Source organism: Pyrus communis, chromosome 11 (genome assembly GCF_041283825.1).
Source record: "Pyrus communis isolate YQ-2024b chromosome 11, ASM4128382v1, whole genome shotgun sequence".
In the NCBI taxonomy this organism is placed as follows: Eukaryota; Viridiplantae; Streptophyta; class Magnoliopsida; order Rosales; family Rosaceae; genus Pyrus; species Pyrus communis.
In genome coordinates, this window is record NC_142575.1 from 7,837,133 (window position 1) to 7,860,466 (window position 23,334).

Genomic DNA, 23,334 nt, shown 5'->3' on the forward strand with positions numbered 1-23,334 from the left:
ACATCATTTCCTCGATGCTTCTACTTTAACATTCATTTTATTAGGCTTAGCCATGTTACCTAAAGCAACATAATCTTCCTCTGCACCTAATGTGCAAATCCGCATCTATATAATTTAGATTAGTTTGGTACAGACAGACTAAAACTTGTGTAAAAAACAATTATATTGTTATAAGAACTATGGTCTTTTATGTGAGATATATATATGCTTCATCATTTACATATAAAAATGTGAATAATTAAGTCAAAGTGCTTAAAACCCAAATATTTTTTTAAAAGCAAAAGTTAAATGTGCTTGAAAAAGAAACTCTAATATGCATAGAAAAATGTATGGCGGAGAACTTAGTCAACAAAAATAGGAATTTGGTTTATGGTGCCTCTTAAGTTGGAAATTTCAACTTTGTATTTTGGGTATGGAGCTACCTCGCCTTACGGAGATCGATCCGCTTTAATTTGCACTAGATCACTATATAATGAGCCTTGCATGGTTATTATTCTTTGCATCAGCGTCTAAGATCTCTCTTATTATACACAAGCACACACATAGAAACACACAGACCAAGCACACACTTACATACACACAGATTTAAATGGAGCGTTCAATGCGTCTTGTTTCAGCCGCCTTCGTTCTTGTCTTGCTTTTGGCCGCTACCGGTAATTATACCTCTTTTATTTAGTAATTAATTTTTTACCATGTTTTGAACAAAGCATCTTATTTGACAAAAGAAATTGATCTTTAGAGATGGGGCCAATGGGTGTTGAGGCAAGGACTGAGTCAAACAAGGCAGTTGAGGGGAAGATCTGCGAGTATCCAAGCACCTTGTTCAAAGGGTTGTGCTTTTCGTCTAACAACTGTAAACACACTTGTAGAAAGGAGCAATTCACCAGAGGCAAATGTAGTGTCTTCACCCGTGCTTGCGTGTGCACCAAAAAGTGCTAATTAATTAGTTAAAAAGAAATGTAATCTGTGTAGAGACCGTGCTTGTGTAATGTGATGGATTGATATGGCCCTGTATCCACATGGTTGCTTTTGCTAATAAATTGAATGACCCTGCATGGATCATTATTCATATGTCTAATGTAGTGTTTTCATCGCGCCTGACATACTTTTAGTCGCCTATTATTCTATATGTTTTTCTTCAGGGTTATTATTAACATTCTCGATAATCACCACAAACTCTTCTTTTGTTTATTGACTTTCAATTAAGAAAGACTGAACGATAATTATCGTGACATGCTAATAACAATTTTTTTTTTCCCTTTTGACAAGGCATTGAAAAATTTCACTTAGTGTACTTGGATTCAACACATTACTTTAATTTATGTCGCAAAGATTATTTAAGTCATGTCGTCGACTTCAGATGTACTTTTTTATCCACACCTTCTATTGTATTAAGTTCTTTTGCCTTTTATACCAGTAGTAATAAACGTAAAACAAGGTGAGGTTGATGCACAAGAAAATAATTAGGAAAGGTTCGAAATTGCTTAGCCAACTTTTAAGCAAAGACTTTACTGTTTATTTTTATTTTATTTTATTTTAGAAGAAATAATCCTTAAAGATTAATATTTTCTTGAAAACATTTTAAAAGACTCTTCTAAATTTTTTTACTTAAAACACTTTCATATTTTTCTCTCACTTTTCTACATAGTATGTGTGGTATTTCCAAGGACGAAGCCACCTTGGGCCCAAGGGGCGGATGCCCTAACTCAGTTTTTTGTGAAAAAATTGTACGTATTGCATATAATAAGTTCACGTGATAAAGCATTTTCGGCTCTTAAATTTCTAAATAATCAATTGAGAAATTGTAAGAAAATAAATGGATGAATGATAACATGGTTATTTTTATAGGAATGGATATTTGATGGTATTGGTAATGAAATTGTACATTATGCAACGCTTTCAAATTTTGAAAATGCATCGTGAGAGATTGTAAAATGTTGTGTAAAATATTTTATGGATTAATGTATGTGCATTGTTAGTAAATTCTTAAGCCTTTTAATTTGTGACTTTATTTTTTAGGATGTCCCAATTCATATAGATCTCAGACTTCGTTTCTCATGTATTAGTATGAATTTACAAGAGCATATATATATATATATATATATATATATATATCAATTGTATCATTCTAAGTTACCCTAATTAAGTTTGAAATCTTAAGTGTAAACTTGTTGCAGATACATAAAAAACGTTCCATGCGTTTTCTCCCAACTATATGCTTCTACCTGTTGCTTTTGGTGGCCACCGGTAGTATTTCTTCTTGCTCGATCTTGTTAACTAACTTCATGGTTAATATATATACATATTATTACGATTATAAGCATGCATAGTAACCATATTTTGTTTGGAAGAATTGTTTATTAGGACGATAGTTGCTGAGGGTAGGACATGCGAGTCTCAAGTAACCGCTTCAATGGAACTTGCGCGAGTAAGAGTAACTGTGCAGTTGTTTGCCAAACTATGGGCTTCCTCGGCGGGTGGTGCTTGGGTTTACGCCGCAGATGCTTTTGCACACTGAACTGTTAATTAGCTAATTAATCAAGCTAGTGATGAGCTGATCACTTATCACTTAATTATTAGTGGGCGCATGGATGCATGTACTTTGGTACTAGCTAGTGTGGAAGTAGCTGGAATAATTTACGGTTGGGTTGTTAATTAATATCGTATCTCTGCTATGGTTTTTAATGTTCTTGTTTGTTATGCATCATCTCCATGAGTTAATTATGCCGAATTGCGTAACTTTTTTATGGGTATCTCAGTTTACTACTCTGAAATTTGATACTTTGCTTTATATTTTTAATATAGAACATTCGACTTCCTCTGGAACAAAACATGATCAAACAGATGAATTTTGGAGTGATTCAAATTGGAGGACATTCATGTGTCTCTTGGCTTGTTCATGTCAAAATTTGGGATTTTTCTACCAAGCAGGTATTTTCTAGCGATTAAATAATGGAGCAATGCGCGTTTCTGGAAAGTGACGATTCTGAGCTTAAATTGAGTTTTTGGAGCCCAAGATGACCTCAGATGAGTTCGTAGCCTTTTGAAGAAGTGTTCAGAATAGTTCAAACTTTAAATCCAGCTATTTTGGGCCAGTTTTGGAGCTGATTTAGGTCCAAAACGTGGCTGTACAGATTTTTAGACGAATTTACCAAGTTAATTTAGGATTATGTTTCCTATTTTATTTCAAGTTTTTAGGTTTCCTAGTTTTATTCTAAGACCTTTTACTAGGGGGTGGGGGCCGCCGGGGGGGGGGGGTGAGGGGGGCAAACGTATGTGGATAATTGAGTTACGCTTTGACGCTTTGTATTTTCAGGGTGTTTTCTATCCTTTTTCTATCTTAATAATATTTTGTTTTATGGTTGTTAGTAAATAGTTTCGTTTTCTAAGGCGAGGCCACGAGCCTTCGCAAGAATATGTAGTTTCTTTTTAATTTTCTTATGAATTTATGCATGCAAATTTTGGATTGTTAATCACTGTGCTTTAAACTATCTCTATTTGTCTTAGTGATTCGCGACCATTAGGATATTTAGAAAAGTAATTTGATGCAATTTTGGCGGAGGGCTGTCCCTAAAATTGGTGCTGGCTTCTTGTGGTTAATATGTGTAACTACTTAGGATGGACGACATGTCTTAGGAGTTTTATGGTTTTTCAAAAGGTTTTCTCAAAACTTAATGAGTCTTGCATGTTCATATTCGATCTGGACGCCACGAACGGGTTGCATATTAGATATACGTTCTATGTTGGAGGTTCCAAGTATGGCATACTTTAGGAAAACCTAACCTTCAAAATATGCATGTGCAATTCATAAGGAATTAGAAGAACTACATAGGATTGTTAGGGTGACGGCTGAACCCTAGGTTTTACAAATTGACTTTCTTTAAATTGTTCTCTAGTTAATTTCTTTAATTGTTTTGTTTTAAAATTCTTTTTTATTATATTAAATTCTAGAACCAACATTTTCCAAACTTTGTTTTCAATAATTAATTAAGAGTTGGTTTTAAACATAAATTATTCATTCAATCCATGCGGAAAACGACAGTGCTTAAGCCGTTTATACTACAATTACCTTGTTCTCTTGCAAGTATTTTTAAGTGTTTTTATCCCTACTTTTGCAAGTGGTAAAATCCATATCACTTCGTACGAAGAGCTTAGAAGATGAGAGTTTGGAATTGAAGGTGGCGGTGGGGGTGGCGAGGAGACAGATCAAACACTTGGGTTGCGGCGTTCAGGGGCTAAAGATGGAGGACAAGGAGGAAGCGGGGTGGCATTAGAGGTTGTCGCTCATATGCCATCGCACGCACGCATGTACATTGTTGCTCCTACGTTGTCGTACCTTGCTGGATTCATCCTTCCCCCACCGAGGTCATTGACCTCACCTCCGTCCGCCGTCCGCCAACCCTTTTTCAAATGGATTTGGTCTTGGCCTGCAACTCTGTTTGCAAGCATGGTGGATCCCTTTGTTTTCCCTTCTCACTTCTTCGAGAATTGAGAGAAGGCGAGAGAGGGTGATGGAAGAATGGGTGTTTAGGTGGGGGAGATTTAGTGCTTTGGTGAGGAATTGGGTGAGGGAGTTGGGCGGAAGAAGGGGTGTTTGGGAAGGGAGGATGTGCATGGAAGAAGGAAGGTAAGGCAAAAGATTTTTTATTTTTTATTTATTTTTTAATATTCAGGTGGTCTATATTAACACGTGGCACTCATTCATTATCCACGTGGGCACCACATCATCAGTTAACGGAGGTTCTGACGGAAAACTTAACGAATGTATGAAAGTGTCTCATAATTATGACTTTTTGTACCAGACTGGGATGAAAAAAACTTGATGTATGAAATGTTGAAAACCAAGAAATTTTAGGGTAGTAAATTGAGATTAACCCCTTCTTTATTTGTCAACAAATTTAGGTCTTCGTAATGCCCCACGTTTGAAATACGATTGAACATCATTTCCTCAATGCTTCTACTTTAACATTCATTTTATTAGGCTTAGCCATGTTACCTAAAGCAGCGTAATCTTCCTAATGTGCAAATCCGCATCTATATAATTTAGATTAGTTTGGTACAGACAAACTAAAACTTGTGTAAAAAACAAATACATTGTTATAAGAACTATGGTCTTTTATGTGAGATATATATATCGCATCATTTACATATAAAAATGTGAATAATAAGTCAAAGTGTTTAAAACCCAAATATTATTTTAAAAGCAGAAGTTAAATGTGCTTGAAAAAGATACTCTAATCTGCATAGAAAAATGTATGGCGGAGAACTTTGTCAACAAAAATAGGAATTTGGTTTATGGTGCCTCTTAAGTTGGAAATTTCAACTTTGTATTTTGGGTATAGAGCTACCTCGCTTTACGGAGACTAATCCTCTTTAATCTGCACTAGATCGCTATATAATAAGCCTTTCATGATTATTGTTCATTTCATCAGCGTCTGAGATCTCTTTTATTATACACAAGCACACACATAGAAATACACGGACCAAGCACACACTTACATACACACAGATTCAAATGGAGCGTTCAATGCGTCTTGTTTCAGCCGTCTTCGTTCTTGTCTTGCTTTTAGCCACTACCGGTAATTATACCTCTTTTATTTAGTAATTATTTTTTTATGATGTTTTGAATAAAGCGTCTTATTTAACAAAAAAATAAATGATCTTTAGAGATGGGGCCAATGGGTGTTGAGGCAAGGACTGAGTCAAACAAGGCAGTTGAGGGGAAGATCTGTGAGTATCCAAGCACCTTGTTCAAAGGGTTGTGCTTTTCGTCTAACAAATGTAAACACACATGCAGAAAGGAGCAATTCACTAGAGGCAAATGTAGTGTCTTCACCCGTGCTTGTGTGTGCACCAAAAAGTGCTAATTAATTGGTTAAAAAGAAATGTAATCTGTTAGAAACTGTGCTTGTGTAATGTGATGGATTGATATGGCCCTGTATCCACATGGTTGCTTTTGCTAATAAATTGAATGACCCTGCATGGATCATTATTCATAAGTCTAGTGTAGTGTTTTCATCATGCATAACGTACTTCTAGTCACTTACTATCCTATATGTTTTTCTTCAGGGTTATTATTAACATTCTAGATAATCGCCACAGATTATTCTTTTGTTTATTGACTTTCAATTATGAAAAAGTGAACGATAATTATCGTGAAATGCTAATAACAATTTTTTTTTTCCCTTTTGACAAGGTGTACACATCGAAATTTTGGTGAAATAAATGTTGGCCAATAATTAAAATTGCAATGTTCATGTATCACATAAATTTTACACGTATCATGTAACTCAACAAAAAATCGAACAAAATCAAAAAAGTCATCAAATAGGACATGTGTCAACACTTGGCAGAAATGATTTATTTCATTTGAATATTATATTCAAAATTAGGCCTTGAAAAAGTCTATAAATAGAAGCCAATTCATTTATTTCACTTCACCAATTGACATCACACCAAAACCTTGAAGCTTTGAAACTCTAAAGCTCTCAAGTAAATCCCAAAGGATCAAGAAAGCCCTCTTCGTTCTTCGTCAAATCCTCCTTCAAGATCAAGCCCCGACGGCATTTGAAGAAACTTCCCTCAACCTTCAAGATCAAGCCCCGACGGCCCTTGAAGAAAGTGTTCATCGTTCATCCTAAGATCAAGCCCCAACGACCCTTTGGATCAACAACATCAACAAATCCACACACCCGTTCTTCAAGATCAAGCCCAAAAGCCCTTGAAGATCCGTTTACACAACTGTTCATCAAGATCAAGTCCGGAAGGCCCTTGAAGATCCATTCATCATTGTCATCCTAAGATCAAGCCCCAACGGCCCTTTGGATCAACAACATCAACAAATCTGCACCATTGTTCATCCCTAAACCAAGCCCCCGCGGCCCTTTGGATCAACAGCTCATTCACAAATCTACACCTTACGAAGATAGAATCAAAGGATCAAATTGTAAAAGAGATTGTAACCCTAAAATTAACACAAAATATTATTTTGTACACGTGTTCTTGTTTCAGGAAAATTCATGTTTACACAAGGCATTGAAAAATTTCACATAGTGTACTTGGATTCAACACATTCCTTTAATTTGTGTCACAAAGATTATTTAAGTCAAATTGTCGATTTCTGATGTACTTTTTTGTCCACACCTTCTATTGTATTAAGTTCTAGCTTTTGCCTTTTAAACCAATAGTAATAAACGTAAAACAAGGTGAGGTTGATGCACATGAAAAAATTAGGAAAAGGTTCGAAATTGCTTAACCAACTTTTAAGCAAAGACTTAATTGTTTATTTTTATTTTGTTTTATTTTAGAAGAAATAATCCTTAATGATTAATATTTTCTTGATAACATTTTAAAAGACTCTTCCACATTTTTTTACTTAAAACACTTTCATATTTTTCACTCACTTTTCTACGTAATATGTGTGGTATTGCCAAGGACAAAGCCACCTTGGCCCAAGGGGCGGATGCCCTAACTCATGATTAATATATATATATTAGCCTCTCCGCATGCATTACATCACGGGCGCTACGCATCCTAAATATGTGTTTCTTTAGATATTTTTATATTTTTTAAGTGATTATTTCAAAAAATGTGTGTTTCTGCGAAGATCTTAACAATAGTATCTACATACTTTTATTGATGCAATCGTCAAACAATATGAGATTGTTATGCATGCAATTGTCAAACAATATGAGATTTTGGGTGCAAGTTTATACTTGAAGTTGATGAACAATAGTATGTAGACATATAAATTTAAAAAAAAAAAAAAAAAGTAGATGAAACGTCATTGGCTGATATTAAAACCCTAACACGTAGCGCCCCTAAAGATGTCTTACATTAGCTGTTTTCAATTTGTTTAGTGAGGTAATTGGACAATTACAACGAAATTAGAACAACTAACGCAAGATGTTTTTAAGTGATGAAGGAAATAAAACATAATTAAGTCAAGTGTAAAATGCGTGATAAAAGAAAAAGTCATTGCACGCACGTTCAAAGAGGTTTGTAAAAAATAAATGAAGAAATATAGGAAGGAACCAAATAATATTGTAAGAAAACAAAATAAACAATTAATCTATGACATTAAGTTTAAGGGTAAGTGTACCATCCCTCATCACCCAATGGATCATGTAAACCTTATATTTATATTCTCATCTCTACCTAGCACGAGGCCTTTTGGGAGCTCACTAGCTTCGGAGTTCCGAAGTTAAGCGAGTAGCGTGCGAGGGCAATCCTATGATGGTTGACCCACTGGGAAGTTCTCGTGTGAGTTCCCAGAAACAAAACCGTGAGGGCGTGGTTGGGGCCCAAAGTGGACAATATAGTACTACGGTGGAGTCGAGCCCGGGATGTGGTGGGGGCCCAGGTCGGGATGTGACAATTTGGTATCAGAGCCAATCCCTGGCAGAAAGTGCAAACGAGGACGCCATGCCCCAAAGAGGGGTGGATTGTAACATCCCACATCGCCCAGGGGAGTGGATTCGGTAAACCTTATATGTATATTCTCATCTTTACCTAGCACGAGACCTTTTGGAAACTCACTGGCTTCGAAGTTTATCGGAACTTCGAAGTCAAGTGAGTAGCGCGCGAGGGCAATCCCATGATGGGTGACCCACTGGGAAGTTCTCGTGTGAGTTCTCAGAAACAAAATCGTGAGGGCGTGGTCACTGCCTAAAGCGGACAATATCTTACTACGGTGGAGCTGAGCCCGAGATGTGGCGGGGGTCCGGGATGGGATGTGACAATAAAAATTCATATGTATCATCTTTTTCTTCCAACACTACAAAATACAACTCACTTTAATATATTAATTAAAAATATATGTTACTAAAAATTGCTAAAGATGAGTAAGTCCATTTTTATGAAAAAAAAAAATAGGAATCTCATCCCTTAAAAACTTCCTCATACAGGCCCTTTATGCAAAGGGATCCTCATTTTTTGAAAAAAAAAAAAATGGGGATTAAGTGTGGGTCACACTCTACATTGAATTTTAACTATCTGAACCGTCTATTTTTGTAATTCTCGATTCATAGATCATTCTTGCAAAAATTCAATATAATCTAAAACCATTTACCTATTTAATTATCAATATCAAATTTCATTGTTTTTTGTATGACAAAACATTCGTTCATTTATTTGAACCCAATTAGATGTCTTAAATATTTCTGATTTGGCTAATATTTTGCAAGGATGATCTATAAGGTACAACTTAAAAAATAGACGGTTCAGATTGTTAAAGTTCAATGTATTGTAAACTCCACAACTAATCCCCATTTTTATTAAAAAAAAAAATAGGAATCTTGTCCCTTAAAAGCTTCCTCATAGTATAATATACTATTTTTCTTGACAATATCTTACAATTCCCATTCCACCTACAAACTGCTTTGTCACTTCAACGCCGCAAGAGGCTAGTTAATCATAAAACAACTAACGCTCACGAGCGTGCGCAGCCAACTAATCTTAATACTTGCCACGGTATGTGTTTCACCTTTTTAATCGAATAACTACAAAGTTTGAGAGGATAATTGTGTATATATATATTTTTAACTATTGCATTGACTTCCTCTAAAGTTCAACACCAAGCAAATTTCTTGTTTCTGGATTTTTTTTTTTTTTTTCCTTCTTCTTATTCTTCTTCTTCTAACGTTTACAATACTCAATACTGAATTCTTCTCTATGACCAAGCTAACTTCTTGGTTTCAAATTTTTTTTCCTTCTTTTCAGTATTTCTTATCTGTGACATCCTGCATAGCAATGCATCTCACAAACATGCAGGAAACCAAATAAAATGTGAAAAGGAAAAAAAAAAAAATCTTACAAACAGAGAATTTTTTATAATACATCCATATCCATGAAACTAAAAAAAAAATTAAAAAAAATTAAAAAAAAAAAAAAAAAAAAAAAAAAAAACCTTAGAATATGTTTCGAAAACACGTTTGTAGTTAGCAACATTAAAAATAAAATAAAACATTCATCTTGAGTAAAAGATGAACTATATCTACAAACTAAAGTTTTCATGCAACATCAATACCATGGTTGCCACCCATTTGTTTTCACTTGATGCTTCACATTTCCATTGTGCATCTACAAACAATATGAAAAAAATTAGAAGTCTAACTATAAAAAAAAAATATTATTATCAATAGTGAGTAGTATAACATAATTACCTTTAAATTAGACAATTTGTCCATAGCAACACTTTTTCTCGAATTGCTTGAAGAAGATTGTAAAGTAAGTATTTGGTCAAGTTCGAGTTAACAAATTGTGATCACATTTATGAAATAAGTAATGCTTCAACTTTTTTGAGTTTGAGAGAGGTATGATGCTTGTAGAACTGTTACAAAATTAAGTTTGATAAGGCTTATGTGATTGATTTCAAACTAATGCAATAGAATGTACTGCATTCTTAACTATTAAAAAAATATTATTATGCCTTATCTAGAAAAAATTGTATGGTTACAATTAATCTTCTTCCTGCACCAACATAATTGTCCAGTTAGACTATTCACGTGTTTTGTATAATTATGAATAATTAATTGGCAAACATATCACGAAGAAAGAAAATTGTCAAAGATAGATAGGCTTGGTACGTAGGATTATACCCAATTCGTTGAACTTTTTTGTAGGTTCGTATGATGTGAGGAGTAGTTGCTGTTTTCATTTCTGCTAAAGCATTTTTCATGCGCCATCTATATGAAAAGGTATATATAAGATTCAATGTTTCCTCCCAAAATTTCAATTTATAGAAAATTAAGAAGAAAGCTAAGGAATACATACTACTCGTGCTTCTTCTTTTTAAACTCTCTGAGAAATAGTTTGCTGAGATCAATAGTTTTCACCCCAACGGAGATGCCCCAACCAGGCGAAAAAATAGAAACACATCTGCTAGGTGACTCATCTTTAAGTGGTGCCATCTTCACTTTTTTGTTGCATTTCTTGTGGAGATTCTGTAAATAAACAAAATTAATAAACTTTAACACAACCAAGAGAAACGTACAAAGGTTTTTAAACCTTCTTACAATGCATCACCATCGTCTCATACTTCGTTTGCATGGTGACATGTAAAAACAAAAAGTAGCTAATAAACATGTGAGAAAATGTTAAAGGCAAAGAGACAAAAGCAGATGCCATCTCATCTACTCAACAATTAATAAGCTTTTCTTACTGCTTGAGCTCAATGGAAATAGAAAGGATCCAATTATTCAAAGTCCAAATAACCTATTAACAAAAGGCACTTTAAAGCTTTTCTAGCATACATGCAATAATAGAACAATGATATATCCCTTAACATATTATGCGAGCAAGGAAGTGGAGTCCAAAATTTATACATTTGGGTCACACATGAGTGTCATCAGAAAAAATGAGACATAAAGACGAACTGATGTCAGCTTACAACCAGAAAGACTCAGTATTTAATCAAACATATGAGCATTGAGATTTTAGATGATTAACGACAGTACCACAACCAAATATGGAGATGTAGAAACACCAAAATTCCATTCATTGTTAATGCAATACAAACAATATTGATATGGTTTAAGTGTTTAAAACAACAAAAAGACATACACTTTCAAAACTTTCTCAGTCTTCCAATAGACAAAAACAATAGAAACCGCTGCTAGACGCAAATTATTTGCAGAAATATAGACACAATGTAATTAAATTAACTTCCTCCAACTACTCCGAAACCTCAAATGAAGGCACATTTCTCACTATGTGGGTGGGACCCAATAAATTCAAATAAAGGCTGAATTGAGAAAATTTTATCCTCATAAGACCAAAACAATCAAATTTCTTTGCTACCCACTAACCCAATTTTCCTAGCAACCAATTAAACACTAATCAAAGAAAATCCAAAAATTGCTCTTTAAAAAAGGAGAATAATATAAAAAAACTCACGCTTTTTAACTTTTACTTTTGCTTCTCTTTTCATCACCGACCTCCTCCTCTGATTCTTCATCTTCAAGTTTCCGTCTTGTTGTCTCATTCAACAAAACCTAAAATTGACTACAGTAACACAAAACCCACCAAGAAATTACCTTCATAAAAATGCCATAAAAAATAAAAATAAAAAACACACACACACACATTAAGCTCTACATTCAGTCATGAACCCAAAAACTTCAAATCCCTTGAGAACTTGAACAAACCCCCAAAAACCAAGGAAAACATAGAAAATCTGAGAGAGTATCATCATCATGAGTTAATTTGTACAGTATGCCAAACTATGTAACTTCTTTATGGGTATCTCATTTTACTACCCTGAAATTTCTTGATTTTCAACATTTTATACATCAAGTTTTTTTCGTCCCACTCTAGTACCTAAAGTGATAATTAATTTTGAGACACTGTCATACATTCGTTAAGTTTTTCATCCGTTAACTGATAACATGACGTCCACGTGGACAATAACTAGACGCCACGTGTCAATATAGGTCACGTGGATATTAAAGAATTAAAAATAAATTAAAAATAAACATTTTCTCATCAGATCCAAAAGGAAAAAAAGTTAACTCCAGAGATAGAGAGGAAGACACAGAGAGGGCTTGCTTCGAATGGAGAGCTTAGAAGATGAGAGTTTGGAGTTGAAGGTGGCGGTGGCGGTGGGGGTGGCGAGGAGGCAGATCAAACACTTGGGCTGCGGCATTCAGGGGCTGAAGGTGGAGGACAAGGAGGAAGCGGGGTGGGATTCGAGGTTGTCGCTCATATGCCATCGCATGCACGCATGAACATTGTTGCTCCTACACCGTCGTACCTTGTTGGATTCATCCTTCCCCCACCGAGGTCATTGACCTCACCTCCGTCCGCCGTCCGCCAACCGTTTTTCAAATGGATTTGGTCTTGGCCTGCAACTATGTTTGCAAGCATGGTGGATCCCTTTGTTTTCCTTTCTCGCTTCTTCGAGAATTGAGAGAAGACGAGAGAGGGTGATGGAAGAATGGGTGTTTAGGTGGGGGAGATTTAGTGCTTTGGTGTGGAATTGGGTGAGGGAGTCGGGGGGAAGAAGGGGTGTTTGGGAAGGGAGGATGTGCATGGAAGAAGGAAAGTAAGACACAAGATTTTTTTTTAATTAATTTTAATATTCAGGTGGCCTATATTAACACGTGTCACTCATTCATTGTCCATGTAGGCGCCACGTCATTAGTTAACAGAGGTTCTAACGGAAAATTTAACGGATGTATGAAAGCATCCCATAATTATGACTTTTGGTACCAGAGTAGGACGAAAAAAACTTGTTGTATAAAATGTTGAACACCAAGAAATCTTAGGGTAGTAAATTGAGATTAACCTCTTCTCTATTTGTCAACAAATTTAGGTCTTTGTAATGCCCTACATTTGAAATACGAATGAATATCATTTCCTCAATGCTTCTACTTTAACATTCATTCTATTAGGCTTAGCCATGTTACCTAAAGCAACGTAATCTTCCTAATGTGCAAATCCGCATCTATATAATTTAGATTAGTTTGGTACAGACAGACTAAAACTTGTGTAAAAAACAATTATATTGTTATAAGAACTATGGTCTTTTATGTGATACATATATATATATATATATGCCGCATCATTTACATATAAAAATGTGAATAATAAGTCAAAGTGTTTAAATCCCAAATATTCTTTTAAAAGAAAAAGTTAATTGTGCTTGAAAAAGAAACTCTAATGTGCATAGAAAAATGTATGGCGGAGAACTTAGTCAACAAAATAGGAATTTGGTTTATGGTGCCTCTTAAGTTGGAAATTTCAACTTTGTATTTTGGGTATGGAGCTACCTTGCTTTACGGAGATCAATCCACTCTAATCTGCACTAGATCACTATATAATAAGCCTTGCATGGTTATTGTTTTTTGCATCAGCGTTTGAGATCTCTCTTATTATACACAAGCACACACTTACATACACACAGATTCAAATGGAGCGTTCAATGCGTCTTGTTTCAGCCACCTTCGTTCTTGTCTTGCTTTTGGCCGCTACCGGTAATTATACCTCTTTTATTTAGTAATTAAATTTTTATGATGTTTTGAATAAAGCATCTTATTTAACAAAAAAAAAAATTTTGATCTTTAGAGATGGGGCCAATGGGTGTTGAGGCAAGGACTGAGTCAAACAAGGCAGTTGAGGGGAAGATCTGTGAGTATCCAAGCACCTTGTTCAAAGGATTGTGCTTTTCGTCTAACAACTGTAAACACACGTGCAGAAAGGAGCAATTCACCAGAGGCAAATGTAGTGTCTTCACCCGTGCTTGCGTGTGCACCAAAAAGTGCTAATTAATTAGTTAAAAAGAAATGTAATCTGTGTAGAGACTGTGCTTGTGTAATGTGATGGATTGATATGGCCCTGTATCCGCTTTTGCTAATAAATTGAATGACCCTGCATGGATCATTATTCATATGTTTAGTGTAGTGTTTTCATCTCGCCTGACGTACTTTTAGTCGCCTATTATCCTATATGTTTTTCTTTAGGGTTATTATTAACATTCTAGATAATCACCACATACATACTCTTCTTTTATATATTGACTTTCAATTAAGAAAGAGTGCACAATAATTATCGTGAAATGCTAATAACAATTTTTTTTTTTTTCCTTTTGACAAGGCATTGAAAATTTTCACTTAGTGTACTTGGATTCAACACATTAATTCAATTTGTGTCACAAAGATTATTTAAGTCACATTGTCGATTTCATATGTACTTTTTTATTCACACTCTGTTGTATTAAGTTCTTTTGCCTTTTAAACCAGTAGTAATAATCGTCGCTCCTACGCCGTCACACCGTGCTGGGTTCATCCTTCCCCTACCGAGGCCATGGGCCTCAACTTCGTCTGCCATCCGCCGTCTGTTTTTCAAATGGATCTGGGTCTTGGCCTGCAACTTTATTTGCAGGCATGGCAGATCCCCTTGGTTTGCATTCTCGCTTCTTCGAAAAATGAGAGAAGACGAGAGAGGGTTGATAGAAGAATGAGTGTTTAGTGCTCTGTTGAGGAATTGGGTAGGGGAGTCCGGGAGGGAAGAAGGGATGTTTGGGAAGGGAGGATGTGCAGGGAAGGAGGGTCAGACTAGGCCTGGCAATTTCTGACACGACCCGATAACCTGACACGACACGACACGAAATTAACAGGTGTTTGGGTCGACACGATAACGAATCGGGTCTTATCGGGTAACTGGATAAGCACCTGTTAAGATAACGGGTTGGGTCGGGTATACACGTGGGTAAACACGATACACGATAAGCAGAATATTATTTTTATAATTTTATAACCCTAAAAAAATACTGTAATAATTATATACATTAATTTTACAATTTTATACCCCTAAAAATTATAATAAATATATATATATATATATTAAATTAACTATAAAATTTATAATTATTATAATTATTATATATACTATAATAATTATACCCCCAAAATATTAAGTCTATCTATACTAATTATATATATATATATTAAATTTTATAAAAACTATAATGCATATTAATTAATAATTTAATATGCATGAATCATGATCATGCATTTGTCAACTTGCCGCCCTTTTTGAAAAAAAAAATGGAGGGAAAATGAAAATGTTAAGAAAAGTTGAAAATAAAACAAAAAAGTGAGGGAATTAGGGAAAGATGTTGGAGGGAAAAGTGAAAATGATAAGAAAAAGTTGAAAAGGAAACAAAAAAAAGAGGGAAAAATGAAAATTAATAGAAGTGGTGAGAAATTTTTTTTTTTTTTTTTAAGTTATTAACTTTTTATCACACACATGACTGTCATGACATATCTCACTATTTTTATAATGACACACGTGACACGTGATGTATGTACTATTCCGTGTACCAGTCAATTATAATTTATACGTACAAAATAAATAGATTTAAATCTACTTAATAAATATATATATATATACACACACACACACGGAACTTGATTGATGGCATACGAATTCTCCAAAACTAATTTCAACGATCCCAACCGTCAAACTTGTTTGTATATGCTTTGAGATCACATCAACAAAAAATCATAAAACATAAACATTCAGAGATCAAGTAACGGGACAAAGCTTTTCAACGGTTATAAACGAAAAATCACGATTTAACGGTTATTTTAACCCTGATTTTGATGATTTTTTATAACTACACTCCTTGACCCTATATGAATACAATGAATGAATTCGATCTTCAATTTAAAATATTTACACAAGTGGATACCACAAAATCTTTTGTTATACTTAATGAAAGTATAAATAAACTCTAAGTGTTAGTCAATCTATCGTTTTACGAATTCTCCAAAACTAATTTCAACGATCCAAACCGTCAAAATTGTTTGTATATGCTTGGAGATCACATCAGCAAAAAATCACAAAAAAAAAACATTCAGAGATCAAGTAACGGGACAAAGCTTTTCAACGGTTATAAACGAAAAATCACGATTTAACGGTTATTTTAACTCCGATTTTGATGATTTTTTTATAACTACACTCCTTGACCCTATATGAATATAATGAATGAATTCGATCTTCAATTTAAAATATTTACACAAGTGGATACCACAAAATCTTATGTTATACTTAATAAAAGTATAAATAAACTCTAAGTGTTAGTCAATCTATCGTTTTACGAATTCTCCAAAACTAATTTCAACGATCCAAACCGTCAAAATTGTTTGTATATGCTTGGAGATCACATCAGCAAAAAATCACAAAAACAAAACATTCAAAGATCAAGTAACGGGACAAAGCTTTTCAACGGTTATAAACGAAAAATCACGATTTAACGGTTATTTTAACTCTGATTTTGATGATTTTTTATAACTACACTCCTTGACCCTATATGAATACAATGAATGAATTCGATCTTCAATTTAAAATATTTACACAAGTGGATACCACAAAATCTTTTGTTATACTTAATGAAAGTATAAATAAACTCTAAGTGTTAGTCAATCTATCGTTTTACGAATTCTCCAAAACTAATTTCAACGATCCAAACCATCAAAATTGTTTGTATATGCTTGGAGATCACATCAGCAAAAAATCACAAAAAAAAAAAACATTCAGAGATCAAGTAACGGGACAAAGCTTTTCAACGGTTATAAACGAAAAATCACAATTTAACGGTTATTTTAACTCCGATTTTGATGATTTTTTATAACTACACTCCTTGACCCTATATGAATACAATGAATGAATTCGATCTTCAATTTAAAATATTTACACAAGTGGATACCACAAAATCTTATGTTATACTTAATAAAAATATAAATAAACTCTAAGTGTTAGTCAATCTATCGTTTTACGAATTCTCCAAAACTAATTTCAACGATCCAAACCGTCAAAATTGTTTGTATATGCTTGGAGATCACATCAGCAAAAAATCACAAAAAAAAAACATTCAAAGATCAAGTAACGGGACAAAGCTTTTCAACGGTTATAAACGAAAAATCACGATTTAACGGTTATTTTAACTCCGATTTTGATGATTTTTTATAACTACACTCCTTGACCCTATATGAATACAATGAATGAATTCGATCTTCAATTTAAAATATTTACACAAGTGGATACCACAAAATCTTATGTTATACTTAATGAAAGTATAAATAAACTCTAAGTGTTAGTCAATCTATCGTTTTACGAATTCTCCAAAACTAATTTCAACGATCCAAACCGTCAAAATTGTTTGTATATGCTTGGAGATCACATCAGCAAAAAATCACAAAAAAAAAACATTCAGAGATCAAGTAACGGGATAAAACTTTTCAACGGTTATAAACGAAAAATCACGATTTAACGGTTATTTTAACTCCGATTTTGATGATTTTTTATAACTACACTCCTTGACCCTATATGAATACAATGAATGAATTCGATCTTCAATTTAAAATATTTACACAAGTGGATACCACAAAATCTTTTGTTATACTTAATGAAAGTATAAATAAACTCTAAGTGTTAGTCAATCTATCGTTTTACGAATTCTCCAAAACTAATTTCAACGATCCAAACCGTCAAAATTGTTTGTATATGCTTGGAGATCACATCAGCAAAAAATCACAAAAAAAAAACATTCAGAGATCAAGTAACGGGACAAAGCTTTTCAACGGTTATAAACGAAAAATCACGATTTAACGGTTATTTTAACTCCGATTTTGATGATTTTTTATAACTACACTCCTTGAACCTATATGAATATAATGAATGAATTCGATCTTCAATTTAAAATATTTACACAAGTGGATACCACAAAATCTTATGTTATACTTAATAAAAGTATAAATAAACTCTAAGTGTTAGTCAATCTATCGTTTTACGAATTCTCCAAAACTAATTTCAACGATCCAAACCGTCAAAATTGTTTGTATATGCTTGGAGATCACATCAGCAAAAAATCACAAAAAAAAAACATTCAAAGATCAAGTAACGGGACAAAGCTTTTCAACGGTTATAAACGAAAAATCACGATTTAACGGTTATTTTAACTCCGATTTTGATGATTTTTTATAACTACACTCCTTGACCCTATATGAATACAATGAATGAATTCGATCTTCAATTTAAAATATTTACACAAGTGGATACCACAAAATCTTTTGTTATACTTAATGAAAGTATAAATAAACTCTAAGTGTTAGTCAATCTATCGTTTTACGAATTCTCCAAAACTAATTTCAACGATCCAAACCATCAAAATTGTTTGTATATGCTTGGAGATCACATCAGCAAAAAATCACAAAAAAAAAACATTCAGAGATCAAGTAACGGGACAAAGCTTTTCGACGGTTATAAACGAAAAATCAAGATTTAACGGTTATTTTAACTCTGATTTTGATGAATTTTAACAGCTACACTCCTTGACCCTATATGAATACAAAGAATGAATTTGATCTTCAATTTAAAATATTTACACTAGCGGAATTTATATACTTAATAAAAGTATGAATCAACTATAATATTAATAATTATATACATTTAATATTTGTAATAGATTAGTAGTGTATGTATTATTTTTTTTTATTAGGCTTTCATTTTCGAGTGTAGATATAGTACTTGAACGAGAAATGTTTTAATGTTTTCGAGTAATATTTATGTCGCAATGTGTGGTATGTGCAAATTGTAAAAAAATATATTTTTTTCTTAACGGGTCATAACGGGTCGTGTCACAAGTGACACGACCTGTTAAGGACCCATTAAGATAACGGGTGTGACACGACACGACCCGTTAAGATAACAGGTGTTACACGAAAACGACACGAACACGACAGACACGACCCGTTTGCCAGGCCTAGGTCAGACGAAAGATTTATTTATTTTTTTTAATTTTTTTAATTTTTAAATTTTTAATGGTTTTTAAATTTTTTTAATATTCACGTGACATGTGAGCGTCACATCACCAGCAGTTAAGAAGATTGTGATGGAAAACTTTACGGATGAGTGTTTAGTGCTCTGTCGAGGACTTGGGTGGGGGAGTCGGGAGGGAAGAAGGGATGTTTGGAAAGGGAGGATGTGCAGGGAAGGAGGGTTAGACGAAAGATTCATTTATTTTTTTTAATTTTTTAATGGTTTTTAAATTTTTTTTAATATGCACGTGACACTTAAGCGTCACATCTTAACTGATTGTGATGGAAAACTTAACAAATGTATGAAAATAATTATGACTTTAAGTACGATGAAAAAAACTGGATGTATGAAATTTGAAAACTAAGAAATTTTAGAGTAATAAACTGAGATTAATCCTATGTTTAAAATTATGAATGATTCACCTTTTGTGCCCTCTTTTATATATATATATATGTTCTAGTCAATGGCGAAACCACGAAAGAAGTCCCGTGTCATAGACAAGGTACCTCTTAGTCTTAAATTCTAAATTTTGGTGGAATGTTCTAGTCAGTGGCGAAAGCACTTAAGAAGTCTGGTGTCATAGACAAGGTACCTCTTAGTCTTATATTCTAAATTTTGGCGGTTTTTCTCTTCTTTGTTTTAGAAAGGGTATATGTAGGTTGTAGTTACTGGAATACTTGCATTCTGCAACACAGGTGAAATTGCACAGATGCATGTATCTTGGCATGTGTACATATGCAGTCTGCTCATGTACAGGTGGTATCTTTACTATAATAAAGCTGATCTCTCTTTCGGGTCAGCGACTTAACCTATAGATATTGCGGTTATTGCCTTCACATCTGTAAATTATGCTAACTGAACAAAATAGTTGTTATTGTATATTGAAAATGTAAAAAGAAGAGAGATTGGACAGAATGCAAGGAAGGAAGTTGTCAAAAGGATTTGAGGGAAAGAGAAGGTGGGGAAAACTATGGTCTTAGATGTTCTGTGCTCAAGATTTCTTTCCTCTTCACAGAATGAGCATGACCATATTGACATTGTGAAATGTATTTTAACGATCCATTTGTTCTAAAAGAGAACATTTGCGATGTTTGATTTCTATAATACCATTCTCTATTTTATTTTTTTTTCTCATTTTTTGCAGACTTATATTGAACCAGGGACAGGAAGGCGGTTCCGCTCTTTAGTAGCAGTTGAGAGATACCTGACAGAAGCAAATGAAGAAGTTCCAAATGTAAGATTTATATAGCCAAGAACAAGATTAAGTTGCAGTAATCGCAATCAAGAAAGCACGAAACCCATTGCATGTAAAACACTACAATTACACTAACCCGATGTTCCTCCATTGGAAAACGCCATGGCTGCTGCTGTTCAAGCTTAGTGTACTGCAATTCTTCTTCTCTCTGTCAGATTACTTAATGCTCTAACTAAGAATAGGACTTAGTTCTTAATTGAGCGCGCATCTGTGAGAGCAGAGATCACAACATATATATAGACATATATCTCTCCTAATCCAATAAGGATTCCCTATTAAAATCCATGTAGGAAACAACTTATGTCTCCTAATCCACATCAGTTCACCACTATGATAGACTCCTCTATCAACAAGAACTCATATTTATCTTCCTATAAGGCTTTCTTAGACTAATTGGTCCAAATAGCTAATGCCAGTTCACCGAAAACTCATGTTCATATTCTTACACCAAAGGCATTGATGCCTACCAATAAGTCTAGTGTATGTTCTTTTCCAATTAGTGATCAAACAAAAGTTTATTAATCCGTTCTCTGTGATCGTTGACCTTGTCCAGTAGCTTTGCTGTGTTTCAGATATCCAGTGGCTCTTGCCATCAGCAGACAAAAAGTTCGGCTGAGATCGAGCCCCAGAATGTTGTTTCTAGTACTCTGAAGAGAAATATTTCCGGCGAGAATGATAGACCCTCCAAGCTCAATATTGGCATGCTACCAGCAATAGTTAAATGGGTTCTCCGCGGTCCTGGAGGGAATATGTGAAACCCCGTCAGGAACCATTCTGCGGTCCCGGATTCTGTCAAGCAGAGCTGGTCCCAGAGTTTCAAATCGTCCATCTCTGGTGGAAATATTAGTGCACCAAGTCTGTAAGTTACAACTGTTCTGCTAAAGTTGAACTTCTGTTCATTTTGTTTGGTCATTTACTATTGATGATAGCCCCCAAAGTTTTGCCGGATCCTTTTTTCTTGGAGGGTTACATTGGAGGAAATCGAATCCGACCAGCATTCGCATCTCGTTTTGACCTAGAGTGACATCAATAGCGGTCAACTCGCAACTCTTCTGACCTAAACCTTGCATTGGCGATGAGCATAGGCCTCAGAAAGCCTTCACTGAAGAGCAAACCAAGATTTGGAGACCCTTTTTCCAAACACGAACCCAAAAATCAAGGGAATTTAACAGGTAGATCTAAGCTACTTAACATGTCTCGTGCACGAGACGTTGACTCACAACACGGTTGAATGTAACATTAGGTTACGATATGAAGGTCGCACTAATAAATGTAGTTCAGATTCACTTAAAATTCAATTGGCTATTTTCTTTTAATTACAAGCGATATTACTACTTTAAGCTATATTAAGGGAATGAGAGAGGTTTTGAACTCATAACACATTGAGTTGAAGAGGAAAACCTTATCCATTAAAGCAATTCAACACTTGCAAGTCAAGTGGCTGATTTAATGTGAGGGAATCAAGGAAAACATCACTCCAAGGTTGAAAGAATCCCAAATTTGAGTCTCACAATTGAGTTTGAATAACGCGAGAAAAGTTTGTACCGGTTGCATGCCACGGCTCTCTTTTTCATCTCTCAATAAGAGGAAGAAAGATTACGGTGCATACTATACATATGCCATAACCAAGTTTTGTTAAATATCACCCAATTAATAAAAGAAAATGATAAACACAATTTTTTTTTTTTTTTGTCTCTTGTATACCTATGTTTAATTTTGTTCGTTATTTCGTTTGATGTTTTCAGTCAATGACCATAATAAAAAAAGTGGTGTGTCAATAGCTTAAAAGGTGTGAAAATAAGAATCACCTCCCTTACTAGTCAACTTAGAATTTGAAAGGATTTTAATAGATTTTGTTAAGTGATGAATTTCATATGATTATGTGACTTCTACAAAATCCATACGGATTCTGGAAGACTTGAGAAGATTCATATACCAGATTTCTATGAATTTTGATAGATTTCACAGCGTTGAATCTTAATCGTCAATGATTATAAATGTACCTAGGCCATGAATCTACCAAAATGAAGCTGAAATAAAAAGTTAAGATTATCACATAAACCCAACTACTTAAAAGTCTCCAACTACACCCCTTTCCAATCCTATTTCCTCCCCACTTTATTCTTCTCTCTTTTCCGTTCCAGCTAACCTCTCTCATCCAATACTTTTTTTTTTTTTTGTCAATACTCCTCTAATCTTGTTTTCCGCGACTCTCTCTTACTCCTCTTCCTTCACAGCCCAATTCCAATTCCCCTTCTCTGCCATGAAGAAAAAATTGCACAAAGAAATGTAGAAAAATTGCATAGGTGAAATAGAAAAATTGCAGAGATAAAAGAAAAAAATTGCAGAGATCAAGGAAGAAGATAAACTGTGAGAGGAAGAGGGAGAGGTTCTTGGATTTGAAATCCGAAGGTGTGAGGTAGGATCTTATTTGGTCTTGATTATATATACTTCTTACTCTCAAATCCTGCAAAATCGAAATCCTATAAAATCTTAAATTTTTCAACACACCTAGATTTAGATGGACTTTAAAAATGACTATTAAAATCTTAATTGACTACACCTATATTTGCATGGATTCTAAAAATCCTTTAAAATCATTTAGTTGACTACACTAGGATTTTAAAGTCTTTTAAAATCCTTTCAAATCCGAGTTTGACTACATCCCATAAATACACGAAAGAAATGCTAAGGAGACCATGTTTTTAGATCATATTTCATAAACCATATTATGTGGCGGTTGATGGTTCGATATTTTC

The 23,334-nt window shown here is 34.2% G+C and overlaps 4 protein-coding genes across 4 annotated transcripts; all 4 read left to right on the forward strand.

Moving 5' to 3' along the window:
- Positions 1-513: 513 nt before the first annotated feature.
- On the forward strand, positions 514-1,071 carry LOC148692828 (defensin-like protein 2). The gene is made up of 2 exons (XM_088680372.1): positions 514-653; positions 740-1,071. The coding sequence occupies exons 1-2, from the start codon at positions 590-592 to the stop codon at positions 937-939; spliced, it is 264 nt and encodes an 87-aa protein (XP_088536498.1). The 5' UTR covers positions 514-589; the 3' UTR covers positions 940-1,071.
- A 4,360-nt stretch (positions 1,072-5,431) lies between these two features.
- LOC148692829 (defensin-like protein 2) lies at positions 5,432-5,999 on the forward strand. Its single transcript, XM_088680376.1, has 2 exons — positions 5,432-5,579; positions 5,668-5,999. Exons 1-2 carry the CDS (start codon positions 5,516-5,518, stop codon positions 5,865-5,867), a joined length of 264 nt encoding a protein of 87 aa, XP_088536502.1. The 5' UTR covers positions 5,432-5,515; the 3' UTR covers positions 5,868-5,999.
- Positions 6,000-13,847: 7,848 nt separating this feature from the next.
- Positions 13,848-14,386, forward strand: LOC148692830 (defensin-like protein 2). Its single transcript, XM_088680405.1, has 2 exons — positions 13,848-13,973; positions 14,065-14,386. The coding sequence occupies exons 1-2, from the start codon at positions 13,910-13,912 to the stop codon at positions 14,262-14,264; spliced, it is 264 nt and encodes an 87-aa protein (XP_088536531.1). The 5' UTR covers positions 13,848-13,909; the 3' UTR covers positions 14,265-14,386.
- A 5,397-nt stretch (positions 14,387-19,783) lies between these two features.
- On the forward strand, positions 19,784-21,330 carry LOC137743105 (methyl-CpG-binding domain-containing protein 7-like). Its single transcript, XM_088680236.1, has 4 exons — positions 19,784-19,822; positions 19,867-19,908; positions 20,465-20,554; positions 21,148-21,330. The coding sequence occupies exons 1-4, from the start codon at positions 19,784-19,786 to the stop codon at positions 21,328-21,330; spliced, it is 354 nt and encodes a 117-aa protein (XP_088536362.1).
- The last annotated feature ends 2,004 nt before the right edge of the window (positions 21,331-23,334 follow it).

Excerpts from the sequence above, each read along its gene's own strand:
- LOC148692828 (XM_088680372.1), top strand. The coding sequence starts at position 590 with ATGGAGCGTTCAATGCGTCTTGTTTCAGCCGCCTTCGTTCTTGTCTTG. Across the intron at positions 654-739 it reads CTTGCTTTTGGCCGCTACCG|AGATGGGGCCAATGGGTGTT; the intron begins GTAATTATACCT and ends ATTGATCTTTAG.
- LOC148692829 (XM_088680376.1), top strand. The coding sequence starts at position 5,516 with ATGGAGCGTTCAATGCGTCTTGTTTCAGCCGTCTTCGTTCTTGTCTTG. Across the intron at positions 5,580-5,667 it reads CTTGCTTTTAGCCACTACCG|AGATGGGGCCAATGGGTGTT; the intron begins GTAATTATACCT and ends AATGATCTTTAG.
- LOC148692830 (XM_088680405.1), top strand. The coding sequence starts at position 13,910 with ATGGAGCGTTCAATGCGTCTTGTTTCAGCCACCTTCGTTCTTGTCTTG. Across the intron at positions 13,974-14,064 it reads CTTGCTTTTGGCCGCTACCG|AGATGGGGCCAATGGGTGTT; the intron begins GTAATTATACCT and ends TTTGATCTTTAG.
- LOC137743105 (XM_088680236.1), top strand. The coding sequence starts at position 19,784 with ATGGCGAAACCACGAAAGAAGTCCCGTGTCATAGACAAG. Across the intron at positions 19,823-19,866 it reads AGTCCCGTGTCATAGACAAG|TCAGTGGCGAAAGCACTTAA; the intron begins GTACCTCTTAGT and ends GGAATGTTCTAG. Across the intron at positions 20,555-21,147 it reads CAAATGAAGAAGTTCCAAAT|ATATCCAGTGGCTCTTGCCA; the intron begins GTAAGATTTATA and ends GCTGTGTTTCAG.